Source organism: Mus caroli, chromosome 6 (assembly GCF_900094665.2).
Source record: "Mus caroli chromosome 6, CAROLI_EIJ_v1.1, whole genome shotgun sequence".
Classification (NCBI taxonomy): domain Eukaryota; kingdom Metazoa; phylum Chordata; class Mammalia; order Rodentia; family Muridae; genus Mus; species Mus caroli.
The window spans coordinates 114,483,864-114,495,465 of record NC_034575.1 but is presented as its reverse complement, the minus strand read 5'-3'; the positions used below and the strand labels follow the sequence as shown (position 1 = coordinate 114,495,465).

At 48.9% G+C, this 11,602-nt stretch overlaps 1 protein-coding gene across 1 annotated transcript in view; it reads left to right on the top strand.

Moving 5' to 3' along the window:
- Wnt5b (Wnt family member 5B) overlaps positions 1-11,602 on the top strand; it is a 37,235-nt gene that overhangs the window by 14,814 nt on the left and 10,819 nt on the right. The window contains exons 2-4 of the mRNA XM_029478246.1: positions 6,117-6,253; positions 7,653-7,949; positions 9,128-9,200. Coding sequence (XP_029334106.1) covers positions 6,117-6,253; positions 7,653-7,949; positions 9,128-9,200 — 507 coding nt within the window. The remainder of the gene's footprint in view (positions 1-6,116; positions 6,254-7,652; positions 7,950-9,127; positions 9,201-11,602) is intronic.

Genomic DNA, 11,602 nt, shown 5'->3' with positions numbered 1-11,602 from the left:
ACTGACACACAATGAGACTCACACATAGAGACATATGCAGACACACATAAATACTCACACAGACACACATAAAAACACCAACAGATACATACACTGACACACACAATGAGATTCACATGCACAGCTATATACACAAACACAGACACAAACACATANGCACAAACACTGGCATATACACACAGAAACACAGACACACACACACACACGGACACAGAGGCACACAGAAATACACACAAACACCAGCAGACACACACACTGATACGCTGTGACTCAAAACACAGAGATACACACACACAAATAACAGCATACACACAGACAGACACAGACATAGTCACACATAGATACACACAGACACATATACTCTATAGAGTTGTTTGGAAAACAGAGNAATGTCTTTTCAAAAACTGCATATAGCCAGAAGTGTGAATTTAGTAAAGTGATCACTATAGCTATAATACATACAACAACACACACTATATATGAGAGAACAGAGAGGAAAAGTCAAAAGCCTTGGGAGTCTGAGTTCCAGTAGAGCCTATATTCACGCTGCAAAAACTATCAATGAGTCAAGCAGGAGAGAGAGACAGAGAGACAGAGAGACAGACAGACAGAGAGACAGAGAGACAGACAGACAGAGACAGACAGAGACAGACAGAGACAGACAGAGACAGAGACAGAGAGAGATAGATGGCTGGATGGACAGACGAATTATGCCGGAAGCAGTGGGGAACGGGGAAATGAGAGTCTGCCCTGTGCCCAGAATATCGCCTGCCCACTAAGATATTCATGTTCCAAAAATTTTAAATCACCATGTTAATCAAAGCGATCTGGCCATTTGCCAATTAGTGGGTTTGTTTGTTTGTCTTTGAGACAGGGTCTCATGTAGTTCAGGTGGACCTCAAATTCTCTATGTTACTGAGGCTGGTATTGACCTCCTGATTCTTCTGTGCCTCCATCTCCCAAATGATGCGATTATATTGTGTAGGTCTATCTCTTTTTTTTAAGTTGTGTGTGTGTGTGTGTGTGTGTGTGTGTGTGTGTGTGAGAGAGAGGGAGAGGGAGGGAGAGAGAGAGAGAGTCGTGGTGTTCTCTCCACAGTGTGGGTCCTGAGGATCAAGTCGTTGGGCCCCATGTGAGACCCCTTTACCTGCTGAGCTATCTCACTGGCCCTTCTCTAAGTCCCATTCAACTATGCTNCAGTTTGCAAAATCAGCAGTATGTTGAGTTGGTAGCACAAGGTGCATTTCTGTGTCAGTGAGCTGGTATAGACAAGCTGCCAATGGTCCTCGGTGAGGATCCAGTGCATGCTCTGCACACCCTCCCCTCTCTGTAAACTGGGGAGTTTGCAGATTATGGAAGCAGCCCATAGCCGCCACCCCCCCACCCCCCTCCACAGCAGACCAAACTAAGTCATTTTGCAAGATGAAAGCATCTAAACACCTTTCCCACTGCCCTCCAAGCTTTGGCTTCTGGGTTCCTGGGAATAATTTCCTAAGCCATGCTCACTTAGGGGCCATCCATTTTTAAATGACTGTAATTCATCATTTAAATGGATGAAAATCCTTTATCTTCTGCACAGAGTAAAACTTGCATGGACTTTTGCTTGGCAACTGGGGAGAAAAATGTTGCTTTTTCCAAGTAAGAGGACCTGCNGCTTCCAGGGCCACAGCAGTGGGGGACAGCCTGGAGTCTGGGGGCTTCTTTGGGGCATTTATTCTCACTGGGTTGGTGCAAATGGGAGCGCTTCACTTATTTTTCTGTGGCGCTGGAAGTTGGTGGTCTGGGATTCTCTATTTCTGGGTACATGGAGCTCTGGGTCCACCTCCAGCACTGCAATTGGGCGCCTCTCCTTCCTGCTTTCCCGACACCCCCTCCCCCGCCNGCTCCTCCCCGGGAATGCCAAATGCATTTCTACTTTAACATCTCTAGCAAGTGCCAGAATTTAAATCTCCTCCCTTCTGTCACCCTCTCTCCCGCCCCACCCCCAGGGCACTGCTTCTCGAGACACATTGGAGTTCTCCGGAGGCCGCTGCAAAAAGGTGGTAGAGCTGGTAACTCTCCTTCGCGCTCCACCTCGGAGGTTCTTTTCTTTTTTAATTTTCGTCTCTACCCACTGTCNAGGAAGTNGATCACACAAAGGAATGCTNTGCCTTAAGGGCTAAGAGGATCCGCNGAGCAAAGCGGGAAGGAGGAATGGGGGGCAGGGTAGAAGCAGAGACCCTTGGGAGAAATAATTAAGGCTGGCAGAGAAAGCCTGTGTTAATTGAGCTGAACAGAAGATGAGCATCCGGGGATTCCTTCGAGAGACTGGGGTTTTCTGATAAAGTCTTCCTTACATTGCTGCATTAATCTTCTCTCACTATTAAAATTAAAAAAAAAAACAAACCTGTTTAAAGAAGAAAGCTATCTATGAACTAAAGAGTGATCACTGGCAAAAAATAAAATAAAATCGAAGTGACACAGAAAGTAGCGTGCCCAAAGCCTGGTTTCTCCAAGGCATGAGGAAGCCATGCTGCCTTGACTCCTGGTGTGGAAACAGGCTGGTTCGTGGAGAGGATGCTGGGGTCTGTGTGCCGGTTTGCTCCCTGTCTTGCCCCACCCTCCAATAGCTATGCCACGGGGCTGTCTCTGAATTAATAAACATTTGTTTAATATTTCCTTTTGAGCTTGAATATTCTTTTTTTTAAGGAGAAAAGACAGAGGGGAAAGGATGTTTGTCTGCCCTATGAGACTGAGAAAATTCACAGAGCTCCACCAGGCACACTAATAGGACTTTTTTTTTCTTCTCATTTTTGAACATTTTTGTTGTGTAACGTACAACGCGGGAGCACAGGAAATGGCACAGAGCCACGATGTGGACATAATATATGCATAGCCAAATATATGGCATAAGTGAAGTGACTTTATCCAGCATGGCACTCAGAAATTCCAGGTCTCTTCCTCATCATGGTCCCCTGTCCCATCCTGGAGAGGACACCCCCCCCCACACACACACACACACACGGTATCGGCGATAACCAGCTTCTTGGTTTTCTGTATGGCTTACACTTAGGTTCGCTGTGACTTACTTTTCTGTGGTCTGTTGGTAAGATTTGAGCGTGGTTATATGCAGCTGTGGCTTGTTCATATCTATTCCTACACAATACTTCATTGCAACCGCAGGTCTCAGCTGGCCTGCCCAGCTCCTATCAGTGGCAGGAGACTGACCCTGAGCTGCTAACCTATTTGCGTATTTATTCATATTTATTTATATTTGGCTGGGAGTGGAACTCATGGATGGGGGCGTGGTAAGATTCGGAGATCAAATACAGGCTCTGCTCTACAGCCGCTATTGACTTACTTCTTGGTGCATCAGTAGCTACAGGGAAGGGGACAGCTTCATCCCTGTGAGCACAGCTTGGTTTAGATATAACCCCTGTCCTGTGTAGTCCATTCATCTAAAGTGTATACAGGCAGGTGGTACTTAGTACAATCACAGACCTGTGTAGCCACAGTCATCAACAATGTTTCAATATGAGTTGTTACAGTGTTTCTTTCAGTGATCCACACACATGAGTANNAGAGTAAAAGCCAGTGGACTAGCTAGCTATGTGCTAGAGCTATGGCTTGGTTTGCCTATGCTGAATAGCTCTGTGGTCTTGAGAGGTGTGGAACACCCTAGGGTGATTGGTTTAAGTTAGCAGCGAGTAGAAATTTGTTATTAAAATACAAACTGGCAGCAGTTGCTCCCTGGACTCTGGCCACATCTGTGTCCTGTCTCTTAGGGTGGATGTGAGATATTTTACGTGGCAGGACTAAAACAGCTCCGCTAGCGCCACACTGTCCATCCACACACCTTACAAGCATGTCAGAAGAGAAGAGGACTGCCCAGCGTCAATCCTTGGACCACTGCTGGCCAGGACAGAGCTCCTGAGGATACTGGTGTGTGCCTTGTGTCATGCACCTCCCATCTGACAGACAGTGGGAACAACATACATACTAGAGACTTTTTTGTTTGGGTCTCTGTTTGATTGGTTGGTTGGGTTTAGGGCAATCTTTAAATTTTCACTTGTAGTAGGCTGGGAACTTGGTGGCACACAGGGTGGTGAAGAGCTGCTGGGGCCCGGTGCATTTTCCCTTTAAGTTTCTGAGACAGGTAGGTGTGGAATTTGCAGCCCCTGTGAAGTCTGGTCCTAGACAGCCTATCAGCCTCTGGTAAAGGCAAACACAGCGATGTTAGCAGGCATTGGCTGCCTGTCTCTGAAACGAAGCCCTCACTGTCATCTAAGCCTTGCTTAGACTTAGGACCTGCAGAAAGATTTCCTAGGAACTTGCTAGAGGGTGTAAAATGGGGAGCCTGGTATGAGGAGGCTCATGACCCATTGGGAGAAACCTGGGCTACTTGGTCTTGGGATTGTGTACTGCCCCATGGGGCAGGGTGCTGGGGAGGAGTATGGAGTTTGCTAGTCTGTGGTGGTTTGGCCAGGGAGAAGGTTGAATGGTCCCCAAGAAGGACTGGGAGGAGAAGCTGGGGATGTTTGGATAAGGAACCCCTTTGAAGTTTTTCTCTTGTGTATCCTCTGTATCCCAGACCTGGACCCTCCTCCCCTCCATAAAGCCATTAGCTTCTGGAGCCAGCCCTATCTCGCCCCATCTCTCTAAGTTCTGAGTTCACAGACCTCCGGTCCTGGGGCGGAGGAGGATTTATGGGGGTGGGGGGTGGGAGGGAGGGGAGGGACATCTCTCAGATGAGGCAGTGAAGTCAGTTAGGAAAGTTGGAGTTGTTAGTGGCCCGAATTAGAGGCCGGGTCATTTCCGAGCTGGTTCTACATGACAAAAGCAAAGGAGTAGTCTCTCTTTGATCTGCTCCCTGTCGGCTCCGCACACCTGCCCGTTGGTGCCCCGCCCCAACTCAGACCTCAAGCAAGAAAACCAAAAGGACTGGGGAACAGGCCTGCCCCAACTCTGAATCCTGCTCCGGCCACCTTTCTCGCTTAGTGGCCCCAGGTTAAACATATTTCCTAGACCAACGGTCTAAAAAGCATCTGCCGCCCCCTCCCGGACAGTCTAGAGACCCAGACGCTCGGGATCAGCGTGGTGAGCCAGCGTGGGACCGCCTGGAGCTTGTGCTCTGTGTGTGTGTGTGTGTGTGTGTGTGTGTGTGTGTGTGTGTGTGCGCGCGCGTGCGTGTGCGTGTGCGTGCGCGCGCGCGCTTGGAAATGAAGAGAACCTAGGTGGACTTTTGGTCAGTTGCTCTAGGATTCCAAAGCTGTATTTTCCAAATGTACAAGGTTTCTCGGGGCGGGTGTGTTTCGCCACCCGAGGCAAAGGTGGAACACCAGTGCGTGGGACAAGGGAAAAGGACGGACCTCCCGAAAGATTTGAGAGAAGTGGCCCAGAGCTGGTGGTATTCAGATGTAGCATTCCATGTGGCCCTTCAAAGGCCAAAGTGTTGGGGGGAGGAGACTAGTCACCAAAGCCTGCTCCTGTGAGACTCCTGCGTGAAAGGCCTTGATGTTCTCCCTGCTATTACTCCTTAAGAGTAAACAAGGATCTGTGTTCCGAACTTCAGAGCTGGGAGGATGCAGCCTCCTGTTAGTGGGGGTAGTCCTATCCAATCCTGTAGGTGTTTAATCCTTAACCCTTACAAAGAAGAAGATAGAGAATTAAATCTCTGGACTGGAGTGGTTGTTTTTGTTTAGTTGATTGGGGTTTTGTTTGTTTGTTTGTTTTTGTTTATAAAAAGTGGGAGCTTTGTCCTTTTGTCTCCGTCCTCCTGAGTGCTGCTCTAGAAGGGCGGGTGTGCTTCCTCCTGCACTGGGCACAATCTTCTGGAAATGGTCTGTCTTCATTGGCTTTTCTGGCTTCACAGCTCACTGTTACCATAGGAACTGGGTCCTGAGTAGAAGTCCCACAGAGGTCAAGAGCTCAAGGCTCTGTGGTGAGCAGACACCCAGGAAGACATTGGAAAGTGCTGAATTCCTCTGCGGGGGACCAAATTTGCTTTCAGGTGTCTGCCTTGCCACTCACCCACAAGGCTCATCCTTTAAGCTTTTCTGCACTGTACCCCATCTCCCCTGGGTTCCCCAAGTCTGTGGCATTTGCATGCTGACTCTCCTTTGCTTCCCTCTCTCTAGGAAGCTCCACTTTGGAAGATGTTGGTCCCAGGGCATTGGGATGGGTTGAGGCCAGCCATGCCCAGCCTGCTGCTGGTGGTCGTGGCAGCTCTGCTCTCCAGCTGGGCACAGCTGCTGACTGACGCCAACTCCTGGTGGTGAGTGAGAGGGCTGAGGTCTAGCCTGGACCCAATTCCTGGTGGTGAATGAGAGGGCTGAGGTCTAGCCTGGACCCAACTCCTGGTGGTGAATGAGAGGGCTGAGGTCTAGCCTGGACCATAATCAAGCTCTGAAGCAGGGCCTCATGGGAGTGATCACACCTCTATCTGGGGAATACCATGGGACCTCTTCCATCCCAGGAATGATTCATTTTCTCCCTCAAGCTCCCGGAGGTGAGGGTTTCATGAGGAGAATATAGGCTTTGTCCATGTGGTCCCTTAGATCTTGTATAAAACCCTTCCTGAGGGTCCCTCCACCCTGTGAAGTGTTACAAATAACTCCTATCGTTATTTATCCAACAAAAAATATTGATATCACTAATGAGACCCTTAAGTTCATGCTTAGGAAAACACACACACACTCACACACTCTCTCGAGTGTGTGTGTGCATGCATTATTAAGACTGAGGCAGACAGACCACTTGAACCCAGAAGTTCAAGGTTCAAGGTAGAACACAGACCCACACACAAAAGAGGTAGATGTGTGTGTATATGTCTGTGTGTGTATGTGTTGCTGGTAGAGGCAGATGGGGTAATAGTCCTATTTGATCAGTCTGAAGGCCAAAGAGGGCTCTGTAGAAAGAACCAAGTGCCCTCTTTGTGTTTTCAAGGCCACTGTGTTGGCTAAGCAGACATGGAAGTGGCCCAGTCTGTGTCCGACTTGTGCTTGTATTCAGATGGCAAATCTGCAGTCCTTCATCTAATTTAGCCCTTCATTTGCAGTATGTGCCAGAAGGTGAGCAAAAGTAGCCCCCGGGCTGATGGGCAGACATGGGATATACAGAGAGATGGGGAGAAGAACAATTTAGGGTGCATGGTCGTGTGTAGTAGAATCTATCTTAAGGCATTAGGAGATCTGCATTAAAGGAATAGAGTACCTTCCCTCATGCGCCCTGTACTTGGCTACACTCAGTATTCCCCCTCCTTCAGCAGGGTCTGTACCCCCTACTGATGATGGGAGTCCCTCTTGCTGCCCTGCCCAGCCCAGCCTCCTCTGCCCACCTTCACCTTTTAAGACAGCTCAGATTTTTGTTGTGTTGTGTTTTGTGCTTTTTTGAGACAGGGTCTCACTGGCTGTCCTGAAACTCACTCTGTAGATCAGGTTAGCCTCAAACTCACAGAGATNGGCCTGCCTCTGCATCCCATGTGCTGGAAACAAAGGCCACCACACCCTGCTCTGTGCTCAAGTTCTCTTCCAAATCCTTAGTCCAGAGCCTTGTTTGTGGAGAACATCGCAGAGAGGGTGTCGCAGAGAGGGGGTGGAGGAGTCGGTAGTACTGTGCACGCCCATGGGTGCATTCACAGCTGTGCCCTCTCTCTTTCTGGATTGATGTTGTAGGTCACTAGCTCTGAACCCGGTGCAGAGACCGGAGATGTTCATCATTGGCGCTCAGCCNGTGTGCAGTCAACTTCCTGGGCTTTCCCCAGGCCAGAGAAAGCTGTGTCAGTTGTATCAGGAGCACATGTCCTACATCGGGGAGGGAGCCAAGACGGGCATCAGAGAGTGCCAGCACCAGTTTCGACAGAGGCGCTGGAACTGCAGCACCGTGGACAACACATCTGTCTTTGGCAGAGTTATGCAGATAGGTAAGAGGCCTCTGGACCTGTGTCCTCCTGCCTGGTGCATCGATAGATAGCCTGATAGCATGAANGAAAGCCCACANTGCATTCTTCCTAGGTTTGGAAGCATCCTGTTAGAAGGGAGAGGGAGCCCCAGGAGGAATTAAAGCAGTAACTGTATCACTCTACCTCAGACCCTGGGGCTGTCTGTGACTCACTCTGAGAAGGAATGGAACAGCTGAGTAAGGAGGAAGTTGGTTAGAAACCTGCCTGCCGTGGCTGCCTTTGTCTCTCAGTGCTAGAAGGGCCCCTTTAAAAAAGTCTTTACGGAGTCTGAGGTGGGGGTGGAAGGAGAATANCCCTTTCAGTTGAGCCCTTGAGCAAGAGGTGAAAACTTGAGGCCAGGTTGGCAATAGCTGCCATTAACCAGGCCCAGCTCCAAGCCAGGCTTTCTGCCTTGAAAAGGGATGTGAGTACTAGTGCTAGAGGAGGAAGGTGAGAGGTAAGAGGACCACTGTGGGGGAGGGGTCCCCCCTCCTCCTCCCTGTCCCAGCTGGTGAGATCATGGCTGTCCTATTGCCCAGATGGTGGTGTGAGTTGAGTCTAATTGTCTTAGGTCCTTTTGAAATGCAATTCTCCCCTCCCTGGCAAGAAATTGAGAAACCAGGCCCCATTCTACTGGGTTCTTATCTCCAGGACCATAAAAGGAAGGTGTTGGTAGTCTTGTCTCCCAAATTGTCCCTGGGCAGTGCCCCACTACTCTGCATTCTGGAGGGAGCTTCAGCTAGGGCCTTCCCAAAGTAGGATTCCAGAAGGGTTGTTTAGGGTAGGGGATGGGTAGAGATTTTGATGTATTCTANTAGGACCCTGACACACAGATCTTTCCTCAGTGTCAAATTGAAAAATGAAAACAAAGGGTGTCTGCTTTGAACCCTGCCATTGCTTTTGGAATCAACCCTGGCTATGTAGAAGGCATGAGCCAGTGTTCCGGGATGCCCTGAGGGGCAGTTTCCCCAGAAATGCTNACTTGGGGTTTGGTGGATTTACTTAGTAATTCTTCAGGGATTCTCTTCACACACATCCCTCTCCTTGGCACAGCACCTATCCTGCTTAAGCAGTTTTGAGTGAGACCATGAGACTGGTCCAGGTGGGGCATAGCATCCTTCTTGGCCTGTTTCTCATCATTCAAGGAATGAATGCCGTACAGAGAGGCTAGCACGATGACTCTGTCTGAAAACTTGCTTGCCCTGCCAGTGTGAGGACCCGATTTGATCTCCAGCACCCACACAAAAGGCATGAAGACCTAAATTCAGTCCCCAGCACTCACGTAGAGAGACACTGCGGTGACGCATGCTTGTAATCCCAACATTGGAGATGCAGAGACAGGTTGGCAGCCCACCCAGCCAAATCTGTGAGCCCCAGGTCCTTGTCTCAGAAAATAAGGAGGGTAGCTTCTGAGGAACAGCACACAGTGGGGGGAACAGCACACAGTGGGGTGAGACAGTGTGGTGGGGAGCTGTCCTGAGTGAATTCAAGATCGCCAACACCTTCTTTTTATTGTCTCGGAATAAGACCCAGTAGAATAGGGACTGGTTTCTCAAGGACTTCTGACTTCCACTGAGGGAATGTACATGCACCCGTATGCATTGCACACACCTGCACATGTACAGTGGAGGGTGGGCGGTAGATACTGCTGAGTCTGATTGCATAGTGGGGCGGCTTGTTCAGGGCAGGCCTATTGGTCTGTCTGGTTTTTGCCACTCTTAGTTGTTGTTGTTGTGTTTGTTTCTCTTTGTTTATTGTTTTAAGACAGAGTCTCTCTANACAGCCCTGCATGTCCTGGAGATTTCTCTGTAGACCAGGCTGGGCTTGAACTCACAGAGATCTGCCTACCTCAGCCTCCCTAGTACTGGGATTAAAGGCATGTGTCACATGCCCTGACTCCCACTTCTTTTTCTATAGCTTCCCTGAAGCCTCTCTATGTCTGAGAAACCATGTCCTGGGGTAGGTAGCTCNTGCTAGGATCTTGGTGTCACAAGGGCTCCCTTCTTCTGAAAGCTGCAGCTCAAGTCATCCACCAGCAGAGGGCAGCAGAGCAGCTCAGAAGAGCAGTGGGGCTTCCAAAGCCTCTGCCCCGTGCTATGGCTTGCTAGCCTCATATCTTTGAGATGGTTTGGTTTTTCCTTTCTTGTGTGACTGTTTCACGTCCAGATACCCTCCAAACACCCAACACAAACACACACACAGTTTATCTAACCTGCAGTGGGGAACTGGTCCTTGCGGGAGATTTCTATGAAAGAATCTCTTACCTCCCCCCCGCCCCCCCCCCCCCGCCAAAAAAAAAAGAATCTCTTACCCAAGACCCACGTGCTGCCCTGTGCAGTTGGCGCTGCACTTTCCGAGTCTGGCCACGCCCCTCCAGCAGAGGCAGATCGGGTCCAATGTGCTGAAGGACACTTTCAGATCCCAAGTCACCGGAAGTCAGTGTGTGGCACCTGGTTTATTATATTTAGAGACGGGCACATGGTTTCAAAAGGTATTTGGGGAGGGCTGATTAACTCAGAAGCACATTTACTAAAGAAGGGTGGAAGAAATAAGTCAGGCATATGCAAGTTGGGAACAGAACACGTAAAAGGCATGTTTCTTGTTTTCAAACACTGGAGGGCTGACAAATGGAAGGGGATTAGGCAGAGCTGCTCCAGNAGGCAGAAGTTAGTTACAAGGAGGCGTATTTTGGTTTCATGTGAGGAGGAACTTTCTAGTGATAGAATCATGGGGGAAAAGAGAGAGAATGATGAATGAGCTGCCCTGAGAGGCCAGCGCTTTCCTGCGGAGCACTAGGAGCTGATTCTCGGGGAGAAGGGAAAGAGACCCAGTGCTGGGGATCTGCGGCACCACCCTGCTCCAGGTGGCATGTCAGGAGCTGAGAGCATTTCTGAAAGACTTTACAGAGATGACTCACTTAGAGTACAGCCCAGCCTGCTTCCTTAAGAGCATATAATGCATGGGCTGCAGAGATGGCTCAGCGGTTAAGAGCAGTGACTGCTCTTCCAGGGGTCCTGAGTTCAAGTCCCAGCAACCACATGGTGGCTCACAACCATCTATAATGGGATTGAGTACCCTCTTCTGGTGTGTCTGAAGACAGCTACAATGTACTCATAATAAATAAATAAATAAATAAATAAATAAATAAATAAATCTTTAAAAAGAAATAAGAAATAAAGAACACATAAAGCTCTTTCAGAGGACCCAATTTCAGTTCCCAGCTCCTACATTAGGCTGACCTTTAACTGCCTATAACTCCAGCTCCAGGAAATCCAGTGCCCTCTTCTGGCCTCTGGAGGCACTTCACACACATGCATATTTCCCTAAAAAGACATAAATAAATACACAATTAAAAAAAAAAAGTCATTTTGCTTTGAAAGAGCTTCTTGGACTATTTACTATCCCCACATTCATTGTTACAGTCAGCACGAAGGCAAGTGTCAGCCGTAGCAGCTAGACCACAGTGGAGCCTCCTACTACTAGTTAGAGGTTTCTGGGCTGTTCCTGTTAACAAAAGACCAGAGTGGATTGCTGTTAGTTGTGAAAAGCTGATTGGCTCAGTGTGGTCTGATTTCTGACATCACTGTGTGGTGCCAAGGTAATCAAGAAGTAGAGATCACTCCAGACCTTTAAGACTCAGTTTATTGTTTACTTGTGTGTGTGTGTGTGTGTGTGTGTGTGTGT